The following is a 22,569-nucleotide window of genomic DNA, read 5'->3' on the forward strand; positions in this document are numbered from 1 at the left end:
ATCTTCTTATCAAATGATTTTCTTTGAGAAGCCATTTGCCTTTATCAATTAATACTCCTTCATCTTCTTTAGCAGGTGTACTAGAGTGACTGTGTTTCTTTGGAAATTCTCCTGAATAGTTATAAGTAGAATTTGTCTCTTCTCCATCAAGTGTAGGTTGTTCTGTTGGTAAAGAAATATTTTCTCTTTTCTGTATAGTGTCATCCTTGTTAATGATATCTGGAAATTCTTGTGATTGCAGTGAAGAATGTGAAAAGTTATCTGCAGAAAGAGGCCTAGATTCTTGGAAAAAAATAGTGTTTTTTGTCACCACTGCAGAATGGAATTCTTCAGTATCTTTCTGTAGTACTTTAGATATATAAGGATATCCTTTCTGAAAGTCAGGCTTAAATGCAGCTTCTGTCTTACCATAAAGTCGTTCAATAGTTCTTTGTACATAGCCAGTATTATAATGTTTTTCAAGTACTGCTTCCTCCCCACTTTCATTGGTCAAATCACTGGATGCTCTAAAGTTATAATCACTCTCTTCAGTATCTGGTCTGTAATCTGACCAATCTGAAGTAGCAGGACTTTTAAAACATTTTTTTAATTGAGAAGGTTCTGAACATGTTCTGTTCTCCTGTTCTTCTACCTGCAATTTCTGTTCTCCTTCACTCATGTCATATTCTGTAATTTGCTTAGATTCATAACAAAAAGATAATGGAGAGTTTGTAGATGACCTCTCAGAGGTTTCTTCACAAGTTTCTGTGTCTTCCTTCCCTTCCTGTACAGAATAATCATTGTCACTATATTCTACATGGGTGTCAGCACCTTGTTTATGTTGGTTATTTGCTTTTTTGTCACTCAAATTTGGATGAATCATCTCATCTTCCCTATTATCAGTAGTAACATGTGAAATATCTTCACCACAGTCTATCTCAGAAGTATCCTTATCTAAAGCACAATTTTTATCATTAGAAGTAACACTTTGAGCTGTTGAATTAGGCTCTATTGAAGTATCCGACTCTTCATTAATGAATGATGCATCAGTGTTATCTTGAGGATTTTTATGCAGGTTGTAAGCCTCTTCTTCATTTGCTTCAGGTAGCTCTATAGCTGATGGAAGGCTATGTTTAGTTGAATTAGTATTGGCATATTGATCACCTAGCTCTGTTCTGGGAGAACTCAATTCTGAAACCTCTGTTGCTCTACAAACCTCTTCCTGTATATCAGAACAGCTTTCTAAATCACCAGACAATTTTAAGTCTTCTTCAGTATTCAAATTGTCCTTTGCAATACAAGATTTATCTGATTTTTCATCTTCATGCAAATATACAACATTATGAATTTCAGATATAGGCATATTTTCATGGCAACATGTGACATTTTGCTTTCTGTGTTCCTTCCCAGTGTGTAATAAGTTATTTTCTGTTGAATGTTGAAAATGTGAGAAAGCAGCCTTCAGTTCATCAACTTTTTCTAAGACTGTTCCCTGTTTCAGGAACTGTAATTGCATTAAGATTTCAGAACAGCTACAGGAAGCTTTTTGAATATCGTCTTTGATTGTGCCAATCAAATTCTCTCTCAGACTCAGAAGTAGTAGCCACGCTAGGAGGAGGTTGGAGGAAGAACCAAAAACTGGCAGAGAAAGATCTGGAAGACTGCATGTTTTTTCCATGCATCCACTGTGCTCTTTCTGGAGACCAAGCAAAGTTGATTGCAACTCATGAAGCAAAGTACTAGACATGCAATTATTCTGAATATCAGTTCCAATTTTCTCATTGCCAATTGTACAATCAACTTGAACAGCAACTTCAGACCTTTCTCTCTGACATAGACTGGTGTCTTGGATATCACACTCTGACACCTTTTTGTCACTAATATGTGTTTCATGAAACAAGTGCAGTTTACTAGCTTGATGAAACTCTGACTGTAGTAAATACTTGGCTTCTTCTACTATTGTTGTTTTATCATGAATCAAAGAATCGGTTTGCTTTCCGCTTGACTGTTTGGCTGATTCTTCTGGAGTTCCCAATTCAAAAAGAGGCTTTAATTGTTTTTTTGTTAGATTATGTTCAAACAAATGTTTCTTTCCAGTCATCTGTACTTTATTGATAAGATACCTATCCTCTTTATCCATAAAAGCATCAATCTTTTCTTTAGAAAAATGACAGTTGTCACTATTATTTACATTCCCATCTTTTTTGTTTATAGGGGGCAAGACAGCATTTGGTGACAGGTTTTTCAGCCAACTTTGGACACAGTTTTCAAGTGAATGCTCAACAACATCCTCTTTAAAATACTCCCGTTTCAGGGCCTCTAGTGTAATAGAGCTGTCTGACATGCTTAATTTATTTTTACTTTTACTCAGATTTTTCTTCTTCTTTTGTTTTTTCTCTTTCTTTGATGCTAAATTTTCCAAAACATTCTCCATTTCTTTTTCTATGTTATGATCTTCAGGCACTTCTGACAATGGATTTGAAATCATTGCTGAGTTAGGCATCCGTTCAAAGACATTAGTCATGAGATTTTTGCCTTCCTTTGCAGGACTCAGTTCATCCTGGCTGTTTTCGGTTTCAGTTCTTGAATCAACTGACATTAGGCCATCTTCACTTTCTGCAGACAAAAGGGAACTATCTTTTTTGCCTGACTTCAATTTTACCTCAGTCAACTGTCTATTAGCTCTTGGTTTCTTATTAGATGATGATATTCCATTTTGTTCCACTGATTCAGGGTGATATATCTCATCTTCAGGACATTTGCTTTTCTCTGAATTGGCAGGTCCATCATTATCTTTTATGAGTAATCCATTTCCTTTTTTCTGAAGCCTGTCAGAACAGTTATCTGTAGCTTGGGTTGCAGAAACTTGTGTTGTTTCGCTTGTGATAAGCATTCCCTCACTTTTAATTATCCCTGAGAATTCTGCATCTTTTTTATTTTCATTTATCTCTCGCTCTGAAAAATTGGACAATGATTTTCTCTTCTTCTTCTTCTTGTTAGTGAGGGAAGATGCAGATTGGCTTTCATCAGCCACATGTGATGCCATCACACATTCAGACAAGACTCTGATTTGATTCTCAGTTTCATTAACAGTAGGAAAGAATCCAGTTGTTGGATTTATTTTCTCAGTAGGGGCCACCACCATCTCCATCTGATTATGTCCATGACAGGCTGAATGCAATGAATCTTGAGAAGAAGTTGACAAATCAGAAGTTTTACGTTTTATTTCTTCATTTTCCAACTGAGAAATTTCTGAATACCTAATGTAAGAGCTGAGAGATCTTCTTATTTGTTTTATATCGCATAATTCACGAATATGGTCTGCTGAAACTGGCCTGGTTGTCTTGCATGTTTTTGATGATGGCATGAAACCACTGATGCTGGCTTTGCAGGTTGATACTAAACTATTATACGTACTTTGTTCCATAGCTGATTTCTCTAATACATTCTGTACCAATTCAGGCTCATCAGATACATCTAACGTCTTCCTATTTGAGGTTCCAATTAAATCATAACTTTTGTGCCTTACTTTAAAAAGCATTTCTTCTTTTATATTCTCTGTAGAAAGCTTTAATAAGTCATTGTCGCTTAACTCATTAATCTTTGGATTACTGACACTTGATTTTTTTGTGCTTGACTGTGCTACCATGCAATACTCAGATTTATTTTCTCCACTCTGTATTTCCTCACTGTAGGAAAACTGTCCTATTGTCTTCTCCTGAACCTCTTTCTCAGAAACTAAGGTGACACTTTCAACTACTGCTTTCTTTTTTCTAACACGTCTTGGCCCAGGGGTGGGAGGCCTATAAAAATGAGGTCTGATATTTTCCTCAGGTACATTGCTTACATCTAGATCTCCAGAACTGTTCCTCTGACAGATATGATAAGCATCCATTTGTAAATCAGACTCTGATTCTTTATCTGAGACTTCTGTATGGAGTTGCTTTAATGACTCTCGTTCTTCTTTACCGTTGCTGTCTAAAAATGGAGCATCCTTTTGTTTTATACACTCTGATACTTTTACACCGGATAAGCAGTCTTCTGCACCCATCACAGAATTGCAAATGACAGCATTTTTTTCATCAGAAAGGCCAGCACGACTTACAGTTGTTGTCCATTTAATAGTTTCTTCCTCCTTAATTTTGAATCGAACTTTCATTTCCACTGTCATACTGCCATCTTCATTGAGGTGAACAGACTTCTCAATGTCATCTTCAAAATGTGCCACAGATAAGTCTTCCCCGTGTACTGTCTGATTTCCTCTTATGCCTTTATGATTGTCAGGAAGATAGGAAGAATCTGAGTTGTTATCATTCAAGTTGTTATCATTGCTGGACCCTTTACCAGAAGAAACTGAGAATATCTGAGATCTTGGGCTAGAGATCACTTCAGCTCTCACTACCAACAATTATGTTTAAAGAACCCGAATTCATTCAGTAGATTGAGAGTAAAGCAGATAGATATGATGGACAGGTTCCAGATGATCAAACAGTAGACAGGTAGCAAAGGAAAAAAAAAAAAAAGACAAGAAGAAATGAGAAAAATTAGTACAAAAGAATTTAATGAAGTTTATTTCCTAGAGTATTAGAAAATAAAGAGGAAAAAAAAAAAAAGTAAAAATTAACTATTAACTTCAAGAAATACTTAAGAGAGCAAAATGCAACCAATTTTTAATAAAATATCAAGATTTTAACTATTTTTTTCTCTTCCTTATTTTGTGATAGACACTGAAATGATAGAGCTATATTTCTACTTGAAGCTCCAATGCCTAAAAAGGTAATGTTCTCATTGTGTACTCATTTGGGAGATGATGTTACCTTGAACTTTTCAAGAGTTTCACACACCTGCACCGGTTGGAGCTTTAAGCTAACTTTATACTTTTTCTAACAATCACAAGCATAACACCTTCTATTAGTCCTCACAGTGAGTGCTAAAATGTATCAGCCAATGTGTAAATACATCTCTCCAGGTCTTAATCCAATGATCTGCAACATATGAGTCATTACTATGAGCAGTGTTATTGACATACGTGACTAGAGGCTTCAGATTCAGTCCCCTAGACTGACCTTCTATGGAGAAGTAAACTTCTCTATGTTTGAAGCATTTGGACAGCTTATAAAATCTGAATTTAAATCAGGACACTCTGAGATGCATTTTATGCTACAGCACACTAGATGACAGTTTCAAATGCAGTGAAGCCAATGAGAATACTGTTAGACTTCAGCAAGTTATGAGCATGGGCCAATAAGAGCTTGCATACACATTAACTACTTTTTCTCCAACTACTTTTTCTCTCTTATTGCTGTTAACTAAGGATTAGACAAAGAATTTTATCAGATTCTCAACTATTCACTTTTTTTTTTTTCCTTTTATTTTTTAAGCATTGTAAGCCTGGATTTCTGACTTAAAGCAGGATTTGGATATGAATTTTGGACTCTTCAGAATTTGCATTCACAAAATGTTCCAATTCATTTTTTCATTTCTCCAGTTCATTTTGACTCGTTACTGATGCTCTGCAAAAAGCTGTCAAGCTATGAAAGTCAAAGAACATGAAGGCCATGAAAAACTAAAATGAATAGTTTGGCAGAGACATTATAAACTGTGAGGGATATGGAAGAAATCCCTTCAAGTAAATGGAAGTTTAGTGTCTTATACAGAATCATGCTCCATGACAAAGTGAAGATTACCATAGAAAATCTCAGCATAGAAACAATTATAGCATACCCTAGGCTCTACAGCATAGCATACAACTATATCATGAGCGCACACTACCTCTCGATTAAACAATTTCCCCTGAGATAGCACTTCTGCCCTACAGCATACTCTAAGGCTAAGGATTCATGAATGTCCTAAAGCTCTACTGCTGCATCATTTTTTTCCCCATAGCCTGAGGCTTTTCAGCTGGCCCAGCTTCTCTCCTCATATTCTTGATCTAACCATTTCACATTCACTGAAATATCTCAGTGGCAGGTTTCTTGAGTAGTCAAAAGAAAAGTGTATATCACAAGCATGAGGATATAGGAAATAGTAACAGTCTCTGTAGGCTTCACAAAAAGAGTCTGAGTTTGTATGCTGATAACTGCTATGATGAATTTCATGTTTATGCTGACCATGTGACATAGGAAAATGTGAAAGTCATGAGAATAAATTAAATTCCCATTTGCTAAGTTCTGAAAACTGCACAAAAGTTTTGCTAAATCAATTTAGATAGTTTAGAATTCTGAAGTAACCTTTGGGGTCTCTGTTATCTATGCTATTATTAAATGCAATACCAAAAATAAAAATAAAAATAAGTGCATTAAAATAACAATAACCATCAACTTCATTGAAATATAACATATATCTTGATTTGAATTCTTGTTCTAAATCAGCCAGTTTGAGAGAAAGTATGCATACTAACTGAGTTCTTAGCAGAAACTCATATTTTAAAAGGAAAATTAACACTTTTATCTTTCTGATTCCTACAGATGAGTTGAAACAAAAATAAACAGTTTCAGTTGGCCTTTTTGAATATCCTTGATCCCAGTAAGATTGTCATGGTTTACATCTTATGCTGTGAGAGATGAACCAATTAGTAAAAGTATAAATTAATTCAAAGAACTTACTGTTTTCACTTTCTGACTTGGCATTTGCTTTGGGGTACACACGATTTGCAATTCCAAGCAATTTAGCAGGCCTTGAATACCCTAGAGATTCATAATTGCTTGGTTTAAAAGGCTCTCTCCCTGCAGCAACTACAGCTCCAGAGCACGATATCAGGGCCTGAAGATTAGGAACCTGCAAAGAAAAAAAAAAAAAACAAAAAGCAAAAAACAAACCCATGACATTAAGTTCTCCGCCTTAGCAACCACAAAAAATAATGTAAAAGATTTATCTCTTTCATGCTTTAATATCTTCACTTCTTAGTCTCTACATTACATTGCAGCTGGCTATTAAATATGTATCACAGAGCAGAATTAATTTTTCAATTCCTATAAGGAAATTCCTATCTCTATGAGGGTATGTCTCGTTATATAAGTATACTAGAAAAAGAGTTCAAGAAGACTTGGGTATAGATAAAAATTCCCTTTTAATATACAGCCACGGAATAAGAATGTACATTTGTAGATTGATAATACATATGAACAAGGAGGAAGAAATGGAAAATTCAGAGTACATCACAAATGTACTTCATACCTACCACCACAAAGGAACAGGACAGAATCCTAGAACAATTTCTGCTGGAAAAGACACCTGGAGATCATCTAGTGTAACTCTCTGCTTAAACAAGGTCTAACTTCAGATGAAGTTGTTCAGGTCCCCGTATAAAGTCTTTGAATTTGTATTCCAAGATATACTGCAAAATGAGGATTGCAAACTGCATTTCACAGACATGGAGATTTTCCCAACCTAATGTAGAATTTAAGCAAATATTTGCCCTCAAAAGACACTCTGCATGGAATTCCCCTTCCAGATTCAGGTCTTCAGGTATAAACCATAAGTCCTTCTCTGTTGTTAAATATTGAAATGAAGTCATACAGAACAGTGTGTGAAATGAAAACCAGAATTACTATTGCTGCAACATCTTGGTTTAAGGTACAAATCTTGGTCTGTTGTTCAGAAACGGTAAGATAAAATAAGATCTACTAATTTCAAGTAATTACTAGCAAACCGGTCTCCATTTGTGTAATGACAAAATAGAAATGTCTACTAGATACTACCTACAGTATTTATAAAACATTTAAAAACAGAAAAATGGCATAAATACTAAGGGAAGCATCCGTAAAATTAGGCAAAAATATATAACTGAGATCATATCTGGATGAGGATTAAGTAGGAAAAAGAAAGACTACTTTTCTTGACTTGAAATAAAATGTTCCTGCTTGCTTCTCCCTGGTGACCGGTGATGGCATCAAGGGCACTCTCAGCAAATTTGTGGAAGATTCTAAGCTGAATGGTGCAGTCAATACACTGGAAGGAAGGGAAGCCATCCAGAGGAATCTGCACAGGCTGGAGAAGTGAGCCCATGTAAACCTAGTGAGATTCAATAAGGCCAAGTGCAAGGTGCTGCACTTGGGTCGGGGCAATGCCAGGTAATTACATAAACTGGGGCAAGACCCCCTTAAGAGCAGCCCTGCAGAGAAGGACTTGAGGGTCCTGGTTGACAAGAAGCTGGACATGAGCCGGCAGCACATGCTTGCAGCCCATAAGGCCATCTGTGTTCTGGGCTGCATTAAAAGAGAAGTGGCCAGCAGGGAGTGGGAGGTGATTGTCCCCCTTTACTCAGCTCCTGTGAGACCCCATCTGGAGTACTGTGTCCAGGCCTGGGGCCCCCAGCACAGGAAGGACATGGAGCTCTCAGGGCAGGTCCAGAGAAGGGCCACTAAGACTATCAGAAGGCTGGAGCACCTCTCCTATGAAGAAAGGCTGAGGGAACTGGGCTTGTTTAGCTTGGAAAAGAGAAGGTTCCGGGGCGACCTCACTGTGGCCTTCCAGTACTTGAAGGAAGTGTATAAACAGGAGGGGGAATGGCTGTTTATGAGGGTGGATAGTAATAGGACAAGGGGGAATGGTTTTAAACTATCATCATGTGTTATATATATATATTCTAGAAGCAAACATAGAACAATCATCGGTACTTATATTCTAGAAGCAAACATAGAACAATCATCGGTACTTATCTTCATTCTTACCTTTCTGCCATCAGTGGTATATAGTTTTGCAACTGGATACTGCATTAATTCACTCATGTAATCCAGAAAGGCCTCAAAGGTTTGTGTATTTTTCTTTCCCAGAACTATGGTCCGTCTGAGTCTTACATCCCCATTTTTGAAAACAAGCATCTTTTTGGGAGTTGTTATTTTGCTTTCTCGATGGCCAAATCCATCTTCATTCTCCCTTGCTAATTGCACAGCTCGACGACGAGCACTGACAGGCCTACTGATCTGCCAGGGCAGTGGCTTTCTGCTAGCCCGTTCTAGGTTGATAGGCTTTATTTTCTTCTGATGGGAACAAATATAAGATTTTCCATCTTCAAGGTCCTCCAGACTGTTGATGCTGTGTCTCCCTTTTGGCGTACTGATATTCCTTACTCCAAAAGGTAATGGGACCCGTTTAGATAAGCTATCCAGCAAGGCATCAAATGTTTTGTAAGACCGGTTGTTAATGACCATTTTGATTCCATTAAACTGAGGATCTCCACTTTTATAAAAACAGATCCTTTTGGCCACTACAGGTTCAGTAACATTGAAGTGGCGTGTAGATAAACTCTGTTCACTCTCTGAGGAGTTTGGCTGATTCACGGAGTAACTGCTTGAAAGAGATTCACTCATTTTGACAGCACTCTGGGAGGGAAAAAAAAAAAAAAAAAAAAAAAAAAAAAAAAAAAAAAAAAAAAAAAAAAAAAAGAGTGTAAAAGTTTTCTTATGAGTAACAGTAATAGAGTCTTAATTTTGAGGAAAAAACAAAAACAGAAAGAGAATTTGTAAGAAATGAACAGCAGATAGTTGAGCCAAAAATCACTGGATTTAAATGGATCCAAGCTGTTATCTCTAAATTCCACAAAGGCTCCAGTACTGTCGGATTAAGTTAGCATAGCTCTACTTGCAAGTATTCCCAGCACTCTCCAATGTAATTTCAAATCTCTTATCATTTGTTACAAGAGACCTTTCCTTAGAAGAAGGCACTTTGTCAGTCCAGAATGATAAGTAGATGCTTTCTTTCTTGAGAATGAAGCTAATGACAACATTTCAGGTTTAATATATTAGTAAAACCTTTGTGAAAAGAGAGCAATTTGTGCCTTGGCTTAATCCATATTCAGTACAAAATAACAAAACTGAAAGACAATACAATTTATTCTGATCTCATATGTTAGTTTTACACCAAGGCAAATCCATTGGATTCAGAGAAAAGAGAATTAGGCCCAAAACTTGTTTTAAAGTTATAGTACATCTTAAATTGACAGATCATTTGCTTTTCTATACTGTCTTATATTTTATGATAAATCACTTCAATGTTTTAAATTAATTGAAAAACTACTAATTAAATATTTTTTAATAATCAAAAAGTTTTTAAAGTCCTTACGAAGACACAACAATTTCAGACATTCTTCAGCAGAAGTAGCAGTTTTCTGTGACTGGTAAATTTAAATACTAGTCTTTTAAATAGATGTCAGATTGTTTCTGACAAATATGTAAATAGTCTTCATGCTTGAGAGTGGACCACTCTCACTGCAGTCTTTCCACATTAATTTGATCTACACACAGATACTTTAATGGCAGTCCTTTAATTGAATAAAATTGCTTTATCTGAATGATTTGTTTACCTTGTCTAGAACATAGGATAGATATGACTGGTCATCCAATCAGCCACAAAGATGGAGTTTTAGCGCAGTTCTACTAAAAAGCTGTGTAGCAGCCTCAGGGAATATTAAACATCAAAATAATAGAAAATAAATTGACAGTGTCACCTTGATACAGCTGCCATACTGACTAATGGAACAATCTTTCCTGACTACTCTGTGTTTTTATTAATATAACTATGGCAAACAGTCTTCTGATATATTTTACTATTTACTACATGTTTCACTTTCAAAACTGATAAGAAAACATTGCCAATTCTCAAGACAGACGAAGTTCAAATAAAGTCAGATTTTAGTCTTTTTTCCAAGGGAAAAATATATATATATATATATATATATTAAAAATTAAAAACCAACAGTGCTTTCAGTTTCTGTATTTTCCCCTTATGGAAAGTTAATATCTTTTTAAATGTTGTTCTCACGGTTGTACGGCAGAACTCCACTTCTACTGAGATCATGGAGAGATACAGTTTCTTTGTCATTTTTGATGCACCTACTCATTAGCTGCCTAAATTTTCATTACAGTTCTAAACAGAAGTGTTGGCAGACATGTTAAGCCTAGGGACACAATTTAGAGCAGCCATTTTAAGTCTCATGCCTCATTCTGTACCTAGTGATATTCCTAGAGGAAATTCATTCAGGGCATTTGTATTACTAGCTACAACATGATCCTTCCTATTCTGCATAGGAAATGTTTTACTACAAAGACATCAATAACAGCAGAAATGTTCTTCAGTGATCTGCATGCCAAATTACACCGTTCAACTGGCCAAGATGACTTCAGCTAGCTAAAGGAGTTCAGACTGGTATCAGTGAGCAAACCATTGTGATGTTTAGTAGCCAGGGAACAACTCAGATTCGCAGCTACTTTATACTATGACTTCCTACTCTTTATAAAAATTGAGAGAAATTTCATCCAACAATACAAATGTTCGCTCATACAAGAGATTTTTTAAAGTAGATTTTCTCATGAGGCTACTGATAAGAAACACTTTTCAATTAGAATCTTAGAAGTGGATCTGGATATTTGCACTGGCATAAAACATTCAGTTATGCAAGCTGTTGTAGATGCTGTAGATGCGTGTAGATGATGTAGATCCCATCAGTATTTGGGATAGAAACATAATATATGTTACATGGAAATAATTATTAGACTGAATAATTATTGTACTGTAGCAACAATTAAACCCAAAACAAAGTCAGAAAGTAAAATGATAATTTTCACCGTAAACATAAAATAGTTTGAAGTTAGAAAAGTAACTAAGGAAAAGAACTCTTCTTTACCCAGTCATAAAATGAATGATACACAGTTTTAACAGGGAACTGATAACTTCATAGCACACATTAACAAATTCTAGTATTAACTTTACCAAGGAAAATTCTTATGCATCTTTCAGATATCTTATAACTTACAAATATTTAACAAAATAATAATCAATGTATTGTATAAATTGCTATTTCATTCTACAGGTGATCACATTTTCTTCTAAAATTAAGCTATAGTCAGATGTCCTTAACATGATTCACAACGTCTGTTAAGATAATTTGATAATTACAACACTGAGAATTCAGTTCTTCAAGAGACTGGAACAGAATTCAGAATTGAATCTCATTTCTTGCATTCTCACAAAACAAATAAGTCTGTCAAAGTTTTTACAGAAAAAAAATGCTCAGTTTAATAAAGACAATAAAAGGAACAGTTTATTCTAGACTATAAGGATATATCCAATGCCTTATAGCTGTTAACTATTGCATGTAATTTCATTGTACTCACCCAATGTCACATCCTATGTAAATAAAATTGTAGTTAGCTCCTTTTCAGACATTCATAAAATGTACGTGTGATTGTCTATGGCAAATTAACTAAACATCCTCAGTGTTCTTCCAAGTGTGCTCAGCTCTAGAAGACATCATAATCCACCTGCCTAATCTTGGCTAATGTTAATCACCAGACTAGGTTCACCTTAGGTAGCCATTGTTCAGAGCAGACTATCTAACATCTCATTCAACAAGTTCTCTCATATTATATTTAAACCTTATTTTTCTTTAAATATTTCATTTATACAGTTTTTACTTAAATCTCTCAAAAGAACCACATAAAATAAAAATGGGAGTAGATAACATAGATCATCTAATCTCTTTTTATCTATATAGAATTACCCTCCAAATTAAAATTTTAAATAATATAAATATTAAATGCTTTCAGAGATGGTGTTTTTATCAATGACTTTTTGAAATTATTAACTGTCTCTTGGCATTAATTCTTTCTTCTGTTCAATCATCTGGTAAAGATGATCTCTGCCATGAAGATTCTCTGATATTTCCTCCATTCAAATATCACGCTGAAAATAATCCCACAGTTTTTTCCACAATACTCAATAAAATATTTCACAGTCTGATGGATTTTTCTTTTTATGAAACATTCTTCAGTTTTGCTTGCTGGAAAAAAAGGTGATGCAATGGTGATAAATGTATGTGATACAGTTTGCAAAGACAGAGGGGAATTACATCTGACCGTAATTTAGTTATACTACTGACTGTTGGTGATATTTTTCTTTTTCCAGTGGAAACACTATGTCCTCATATGGTAACTGTTCCATCTAATTACTACCAGATGTATAATCTGGTTTACTTAATCATAATCTCTTTACTTAATCAGGATTATAGCAAGCTCTCAAAACTAACAGAGTAACAAAAACACTTCTCAGCACACAGTACCACTGCAGGCCACATTACTTTTTAACTGTTTTACTTAGTAAAGAATTCAATACCCATAAGTTTTTTTTAAAATGCTGATTCAGTTTTACATTTGTAAAACATATGGAAACAAACATTAAAAGATGTGACTATAAACGTAACTTTCTTAAATATTATATTAATATCACTATTTAAGTCCTTAATATTTCTTATCTTGTCTATATCTTTCTTAATGTGATGCTTATATTCCAGTCATTATTTTGTTATTTATTCTTTTACTCTTCTCCAATAGCTTACACTGGCTGCCAGGCTAGTAAACATGTTTATCAGCACAAGCAACACCTGAATGTTCATGAAATCTAAGTTCTGGAACTTAGAATTATCAAACTTTTAAAATTTTTCATTGGGTTGTTTTTCTTTGAAGTGCATGATTAAAATATCACTGCTACTCTCATTAGCGTTCCAGTGCATGCAGTGCCACTTTTTATAACCTACTAATCAATCATTTGCTTCTGAACACCTCTGTAATGTGGTACCCATGAGATGATACTTATGTGCCTGGTGAGGATGATAAACAAGTGCTACCATTTGATGGTATGAGAGCCCTGTAAGTCTTCAAAGGGCTCACAATGACCAAAAAATGTTCAAACAAGTGCAACTTAAGTGATCCACTGCGTTCCTTCTTGTACTACAAACATTCCACTTAGTCAGAAAAGACAGAAGAAAACATCAACTTTATAGGAAAAAATAGCATTAATAAGACTTCCTTTCTATTCCTATTATTCTAGAGCTGAAACACAGATTATCACAGTCCTGTTACTCACGATATCCACACAAAAGCACTTTTCATTTGTACACACATGCAGCTTGACTGACATCCACAGAACTACTAAAGTGATGTGAAAAGAATTTGGTCATAATATTTGGAGAAAATATGCTCCTTCTATATTTTGTAAACAAAAATCAGAGAATATAAAATTAGTCTTGAAAATGTAATAATGCGAAATATGCCTCGTAAGAAATTATTTCAGTGACAGAAATTGCAATTGCAAGTGGCATTGCAGTTTTCTGTGTTGTTGCCATTTTCACTTTTAAATCTCCAGAACATCTCTGGTTCTCAGTTCTGATACTAAACATTACATCTAACTTCAATATCCCCCTTGTTCTTACTTATTTTGTAGGAGTTATTGACTGGTCAATAGTTTGCTTAATAGCTAAGGCTACAATTTTGCTCCTACTTTTTTAGAAACATTTATTTCTTTCATTGTGAAATGTTTCAAGACTACAGAAATTTTTGCAGATTTACATAAAATTTATTTTAACTAAATTATATATGGGCTAAAGTATAAATATAATTTACACATAAATAAAGGGTAGTTTGTACCTCAGTTTCAACCATCTGAAAAGTGACTGTTTTAAGTCTTTTGTTCTGGTTTGTCTGTAGATAAAAGCACATCTCTTGTGTTTGATTCATTCCACCTTTTCTAGGGCTGGATACATCAACTTTTACAACTATTTGTTTTCCTCCGTTGACTAGAAAGGGGCCTAGTCAACCAATATATTTAATTAGCAAAAGTTAAACTGTCTTTCAACATTAGAAACTCAATCCTGTAGGATCGATAATTTGGAAGTGATCTTAAGAGGACATCCCATTCCTCCTCTGCCCTTAATTGACTCTACTTTGCCCACACTGGAGGAATATGCCTCTGTTCATTTTTCTAGCTACTTTTTAAATCCTATGTTTCATTAGTCATCAGTTTCTAAATAACAGCAACATATTTCTTCCATTGTTTCTGCAGCCCACGTTTTTCAGGCCTCTGTTTAGTGTACCTGGACTCTTTTCTGATCTATATGATAAAAAGCCATTTTAGCTCTTATTTAAGTTGCAGTTTACATAAGTTCAAAAGTATTTATTGATATTAGCTGAAGAGTTGCACTTCTATTCCACAAAATGATTATGGTACAGAAAAGATTCACTATTCACTGCAAACATAAGTATTACAGATAAAGAACTGGAACTGTGACTGAATACATGAATTCGACTGCTAGCATATGACTTTCTTTTACTTTAAGAAACAGTTTATAAAGTTGATAATTAAATTCTGCTGAATTTGAAATAAATCTCATTTTTGAACTTCTTTCCCTAGCTCTGAGGTACCTTCTCAATACCACTGAATGCTACACTTAAGCCATTCATAGGAGACATACAAACTAAAACAAGCTCCCCGTCTGAGGTATACATAGTAAAAAGGAATCACAGGCAACTTAGGGGCTGGCATCCCTCTTGGCACATTGCAGCCAGGCCCATAGGGACTCACTGCCTTTGGATTTTAGCTGAATCCTCCATGGACTCTGTTACACAGCCATTTCAAAGCACTTAAATGTTCATGTATACTCCCTAAGCAGATCTCGATTGCATGCTTCCTTGAGTTACTGCACAGAAATGGGAAGCTCTTCAAGTATTTATGAAGGAAATTTACTGCTTCTGTGAGGTAACTGCTGCAATCAAATTCAGTGATAATATTAAAACTTGAGGAACAGAGAAGATAGTAATAAGACCAAACGCAAACGAAACACAGACAATTAGAATATTAATGGCACAATGTAGCAACAAATTCTAATTTATTATTAGAAAAACAGTACACTACACATTCAGACACAGGAAGTAAACAATAAGAAATAAAATACACTATGCTATGTGTACCTCAAGGAAGTGATCTCGAAGTGAACACTTCCAAGTGTTGCCAGTTAACAGCTGAGATTACATTCAGAGGTAGTCCCTAACTACAGCTCTTGCTTTTCATTGAAAAGAAGAGGAAAGTGAATAGCATTTGGATTTATTTCTTTGTTCTTTCTGAACACGGAGATCAATACATACAAAGGACCTACTCCAATGACCACAGGTATCAGTGGCAGTTTTTTTATGTCAAAGGGTGTTCTTAAGAAAGACAGTAGTACAGGAATGACCAACTAAAGGTCCCACGTCTGCAGTTTGCCTGCAAAGCCATTCTATACATCAGAAAGGCTCGGGTCAAATATCAAAATCAAATACATGGACTATAATCCCTGGGCTGAACTAAGGCTAAAGAGAAAAATTTCAAAGTCAAGAGAACACTCCCAACTCCAGGATTCTTTGGATCAGCCCAGGAAAGTATGACATCCAAATAACTTTTTTAAATGTTTTTATCCTTACACTTTCTGATTTTGATTTATTACTCTTTCTCGTCTTTGGAATTTATTTTAATAACCAAACTGATTAAATGGTACAAGTACCTAAATACAATCCAATATTTTAAGCTTTGTTTTATAAGTCTTCACTGTTTCTCAAGATCAGAATCATATGCAGGAAACTGATGTTCAAGAAAAGAAATTGTGCTAGCAATTACATTATCGTGCTTGCTGATATATTCTTTTTTTTTTTCTAGCAGATAACCAGCACCCCAGGTTGAAAAATGTAAGCAGTCTTTTTACAGGATTATCCTGAGTCAGAGCAGGGTCAGAACTGTGTGCACAGTGGCCCTCCCTGACTGGCAATCCTATGGCCTTTGAATGACATCCTTTGTTTAAGCTCAAGCCATATGGAACAACACTTAGCACCAGAGTATTTTTATCATTCCAGTATGAGTCACTCAATTAAAAAGAGCAGTAGCTACACCACTTAAACTATTATTATTGACCTCCTGCCCCAAGAAAAAGCCAATAATACACTTCATATTTCCAAGTCCCTTCAACCTCTTATACCTCTACTTGGGTTTTTGTTGTTGTTGTTGTTGTTTTTCTTAATTGGACTTCTCAGTGAGGTAATAAGAAAAATGCTATCAAGCTAAAAAGGAAATTATCACATTGGAGGCAGAGGACCAGGTTCAGTTCCCCGTGGTGTGCCCAACCTTTCTACATCCTTTCCAGTTAAGCCTTCCAAAAAAAATATATGCCATTATTAATATGTTACTACTGATAAGATTTCAAGCTATTGCATTACAACAGCACTTTAGTGCTTGATATGCATGAACTTCTTATCACATTAATCCCCACAGACTCTTATTCATTAAATTCTCCAACAGAGATTTGATAACCAACAGCTGTGAATGCAGAATGAGGAAAAAAAAGAAAAAAATGTGTCTCGGGGGAGGCAAACAAATCAAAATGAAATCAGCACCCTGCTCTTAATAGAGTTCTAACTGGTTAGGTGGACTGCAATACAAGGTCTGAAAATGTCTGTTCCAGCTGTTCTGGATTTTGAACACTGAGTCTCACTAAATTTTACCTAAATCTGAATGGTTGTGCTCAGAAAATAGCTTCTTACAGGAAATTTCCAGCCTGACTGTACAGATTCTCCCACCATCATTAGTGGGCTAGAATTTCATTCTGGAGTGTATGACCTAGAATCGTAGAAGCAAATTGTAAACTTGTGCAGTGCATAAATCATAAAATCATAGAATAGCTCAGATTAGAAAAGACCTTCAAGATCATCAAGTCCAACCACAACCTAACCACCATACTACCCTAACGCTAACAACTCACTGCTAAATCATGTCCCTGAGCACCACATCCAAACAGTTTTTAAGCACGTCCAGGGATGGTGACTCAACAACCTCCCTGGAAAGCTTGTCTTAGAGCTAAGTGTATAAGCATTCTTTACTTTTCCTTATTTTAGCCATCTACTTTGCCTTGCTTTTGTGAAATATAAAAGCTGAACAGGGATAGCTCATCTCTCTGCATATTTTCTAAGGTTAATCCTTTGAAAAAAGCAACCACCAACTATATTTTGCTATACTTACTTTACATCAACATAATTCCTTGCACCGATATGTGCATGCTTGCAAAGTATGTCAAATTCTTTAAACAGGAAAAATCATGACTAAAATTTTCTTCTTTTTTTCTGGCTCCGGTTTTCTTATCCCACATTTAATTATTTTTTTTCTCCATTTAAATCCAGCCTTCATGACCCACCACGGTTCTTTCATCAAATTAATAAAAGCAACCTTAGCACAATGGAAATTGTAAAATACAGTAACATTTCAACTAACTGCAGGTCTAATTAGTGTTGTCAGCTCAGTGAATGTTGACCTTTCCCCCTAACTGGTTAGAAAACTCCTGCATGTAAAGTTTTATTCAAAATTTTTACTTATTAAGACAACTTCAGTTTTTAACATGTTCCTTCCTGTGTAATTTTCTATTATTTCACTGTATTTATTATCAGTTTATTAATTTATTGTAATAATTCTTTGCATCTTTGAAGGAATATGGCCAAAGCAGAGGGTTAAGAATGAGCTCAATGGACAATCTCTTATCAGTTTATCCTGAATATCAACCCTATATGCCTCAGTTTGTGTATCTGACATTGGTTGCAAAGACCCTTGTCAACCTTCATATTTCATAGAAACACTGTGAAGCATCGATTAAAGAAATGTCATGAAACTCCATCAGGGTAAGTGACTGAGAGGGACAGATCTGTTGTTGATCTGGAGGACATCATAAAGCCCTTTGTTGGGCTATAGTGTTATTTCCTTGGTGCAGTTCAGAGATGGTATACGTTCATAAACTGAGGACAAAAAGGGAAAAAGACAAGGCTTATACATTTTATTCAGGTTTGCCTCCTAACACTGTAAAACTCTGATCAAAATTTACATCTCAAACACTTGCTCAGATCTGAGGCTGAGGATCCTGAATTTATAACAGTACAGCTCTACTGCTGAGCACATGTACAACCTTACCAGCTCTGACAGCACTAAGCCACTTAACATCTTAGCCTTGATGCAGTGCACAGCCTGTCACTGTTTTGCCCATCTAGCCTGAAGAAACCTGACCACCTCTTGCAACAGCCCAGGCAGCAAGCTGTCACCCTCCTCACTTCCTCCAGCTACTAGCACTCTTACAACTCTGAAGGGCTGGTTCACTGCCTGATTTAGAGCAGGGATTTAAGCACATGCATATCAGCTTTCAAGACAGCTCTACACTCCTCCTGCTGTATAAGCTTTGTGTAAGAAAAAGCCTGACCTGCATAGAGCATCTAATTCCGTAACAGACTTCCCAGCTATAATCACCTCATAGTGAAAGATAATTCCAAGCTTGGGTTTAAATACCTACTTATTTGTCAACCATGGAAATAATATCAAATAAGAACACCAATCTGAAGACTCTACAACTTGCCATGACTCAGGAGCCAACTTATCTAACTCAAAGCTAGGAATTCCCAAAGAAAACAAGCTGACCACCTCTAGTGTAGCATCCCCATGCCTGTATCCTTAATGAGTCTAGCTTGCTCAGCTCGGCTAAACACAGGTATAAGCAAGAAGTACAGAGAAAATACAGGTACAGAGTATTCTGAGGGAAAACACAGAATTATATTTGACTCTCTTACTTGCAGCAATACACAAACTCTACATAGATCAATCTTTGCATTCCCTGGCTTGTTTTGTTAGTGGAGGTTCCCTCCAGCCAGGTACAAGACCTTGCACTTAGCTTTGTTGTACCACATGAGGTTCTCCTGGGCCCACTACTCAAGCCTATCTAGGTCCCTCTGGGTGTCATCCCATCCTTCACGTGCAATGGACTGCACCCCACAGCTTGGTGACATGAAAACTTGCTGAGGGTGCACTCAACCCCATTGTCAATGTCAGCGATGAAGATATTAAAAAGTATTGGTCCCAGCATTGATCCCTGTGGGACACCACTTGTCACTGATCTTCACTGAGCCACTGACCACCACTCCCCAGACTCCATCCTTCAGTCAGTTCTTCATGAACAAACAGTCCACCCATAAAATTAATATATTTCCTATTTGGAGAGAAGCATTTTGTGGGATACTGTGTCAAAGGCCTTACTAAAGCCCAGACAGTTGACATCAGTGTCTCTTTCCCTGTCCATCGATGCAGTCGCACCATCACAGAAGGCCTCTAATCCCTTCCTACCGAACCATTTCTTTGAGGGCTGTGTGACAAGCAGTTATCAGAGAAAACTGAGGCAAAAATATTGTTGAGTTCCTCAGCTTTCTCCTTGTCAGTTGTTCTCAGCTTGCCTGCATCACTCACTTAGGGGGGGTACACCCTCTCTTCAACTATCCTTTTCTGGTTGAGGTAACTGTACTAGCATTTATCATTATTCTTGCCACTCCTTACCAAATTTAGTTCAAGCTGTACCTTGGCTTTCCTGACCCCATCCCTACAAAGCCCAGCAGCTTCATTATACTTCTTCCTTGGTACCTGTCCCTACTTCTACTGCCAGTGCATTTTCTTCTAGCTCTCCAGTTTGACCAGCAGGTCCTGGGTTTAGCCATGCTAGTCTCTTGCCTTATATGTTTTTCTTCTAACTTGTGCTATCTGCTTTAAACGCTTTCTAAATATATGATTTTGGAGCTACATTTCTCTCAAGTCCAGCTCCACTGTAGTTGGTATTTATACTGCTCTCACCACTGCATATTTATAGCAGCTAGTAATCACTGGTGGAATTTATCATCATAACACCTCTGTGAGATAATACCTACCCTTTCCTGTGTAGAGGACTGACTAAATGGCATAGCCTGGTCTAGTGCCTGTAAACCAGGAAATAAACCCATCAGCATTACAAAATAAACCAGTGCAAGAGGATCAGAGTATCTGAGTTATCCTTGGCTACTGTCTTCAGGTTTCGTGAGAAGGAAAATAAGGAAGAGCAGCAGTCGTTCATTCTTTTCACAAGTACAGCCATCTGTGTCTTTAGGGATGCAGAAGACAGCATAAGGCTTTGGAGAGTAAAAAACTAATGTAGAAAAACAGAAACCCCTCCAGAGCAGGCTCTAGCTAGAATCAAAGTCCTTGCCATTGTAACTCTCAGTGTATTAGGAAAACAGTTTATAAAAAGCCAATGGAATATGGCTGAAATAAACCAGTATTTGCAAAACCTCCTCTGATCAGGTCACCAGCCAAGGTCAACCACAGCAATCACTCAGGAATGGTGACAGAACAATAGACCTGCTGCACAGAGCAAACTAGGCACTAGGACTCTGCTTCTATCTCAACAGATAAGCAATTCTTAGGACTTCAAATAAATCACTGGCAACAGCTAGCGGAAAGAGGGATGCTGGATAGATCTCCTCTCATGTTTTTCTTAGCAAACTGCCACAGGGAAATACTCAGATGCTGAAGGATGTCTGTTTACTTAGAAGAGCCTGATCTAAAAAGAAGTGACATAGTATAATCTGGTCACGCAAACTGTCTCTAAGCAATTAGACTGTCTTATTGGTTTAATGCTATTTTAGGTTTATTTTTGCTTTTGGGAATTAGACTTGCTCCTAGAAAAATACTGTATATATAATGCTAAGTTGTACATCTATTTATCATGGTATCAAAGCTTACTATAGTCACCATAAAATTTGTCACCATACTGTAGTCACCATAAAATTTATAACCTCAAAATGAACTGAGGTACTCAGCACACTTTTTGAAACACATAGGAAAAAAATAACAACAATAATAATAAATACATTGTTCAGCATTTTCTCCAGATACTAACCCTTAACATTTATCTCCTTTCAGAAAGACAGCAGGAAAATTATTTTTTTGTGTCCTCACTTCAGGTCTAAAAAGCAAATTTTCATTTAATTTAGATGCATGTCTTTCTTTTCATTGCCTTTGACACTTTTCAAATTACAAATTTTCATGGGCTTTTCTCAAATAATTTAAATTGTAAGATAATTTGTAACACACCAGGATTTATTTATACTTCAATAAATAATGACAAAATTATTTGCAGTTAAAAACAAAAAAATAAAAAAAAAATCCTAAGCAAAATATAACTTAAAATAGTCATAGGATCATAGAATTGCTCAGGTTGGAAAAGACCTTAAAGATCATCGAGTCCAACCACAACCTAACCATACCACCCTAACTCTAACCCTCTGCTAAATCAGATCTCTGACTGTTTATCAGTACAGCAAGCACAGAGGCACACGGGCAAGAAGGAGAGAGAATACTTATTTGTATTACACAAAATAATCTGATTCAAAACTGGTTATGTTTTACAAGAAGCATTTCTATCAGTTTGACAACTTCACCGGCTAGACAAGAGCTGTACCCAATGCCGCGTGCACACACACACACAGTACAATAGGAATTTGTACTGTGGGTCATCAAAATGAAAGAACCATAGAATCATTAAAGCTGAAAGACAGAGATAATGAAGAGCCTCCTGTTCTCCAGACAGAGTAATCCCAGCTCCCTCAGCCGCTCCCCATCAGGCTTGTATTCCAGACCCTTCGTGGCTTTGTTGCCCCTCTCTGGACACACTCCAGGACCTCAATGTCTTTCTTCAGGTGAGGAGCCCAAAACTGAACACAGTACTCAAGATCCGGCCTCAACAGAGCTGAGTACAGAGGGATGATCACCTCCCCACTCCTGCTGGCCACACTATTATACAGGCCAGAATGTTGTTGGCCTTCTTAGCCACCTGAGCACACTGTCGGCTCATGTTCAGGCAACATCAACCAACACCCCCACGTGCCTTTCCTCTTCACATTCATCCAGCCACTCAGCCCCAAGCCTGTAGCGCTGCATGGGATTATTGTGGCCAAAGTGCAG

At 36.4% G+C, this 22,569-nt stretch overlaps 1 protein-coding gene across 1 annotated transcript in view; it reads right to left on the minus strand.

Moving 5' to 3' along the window:
* The window catches only part of RP1 (RP1 axonemal microtubule associated), a 208,576-nt gene that overhangs the window by 166,180 nt on the left and 19,827 nt on the right, over nt 1-22,569 (minus strand). The window contains exons 3-4 of the mRNA XM_072328072.1: nt 8,652-9,302; nt 6,585-6,756 (exon numbers count right to left, since the gene is read on the minus strand). Coding sequence (XP_072184173.1) covers nt 6,585-6,756; nt 8,652-9,290 — 811 coding nt within the window. The 5' untranslated portion in view covers nt 9,291-9,302. The remainder of the gene's footprint in view (nt 1-6,584; nt 6,757-8,651; nt 9,303-22,569) is intronic.

Source organism: Excalfactoria chinensis, chromosome 2 (genome assembly GCF_039878825.1).
Source record: "Excalfactoria chinensis isolate bCotChi1 chromosome 2, bCotChi1.hap2, whole genome shotgun sequence".
NCBI lineage: Eukaryota > Metazoa > Chordata > Aves > Galliformes > Phasianidae > Excalfactoria > Excalfactoria chinensis.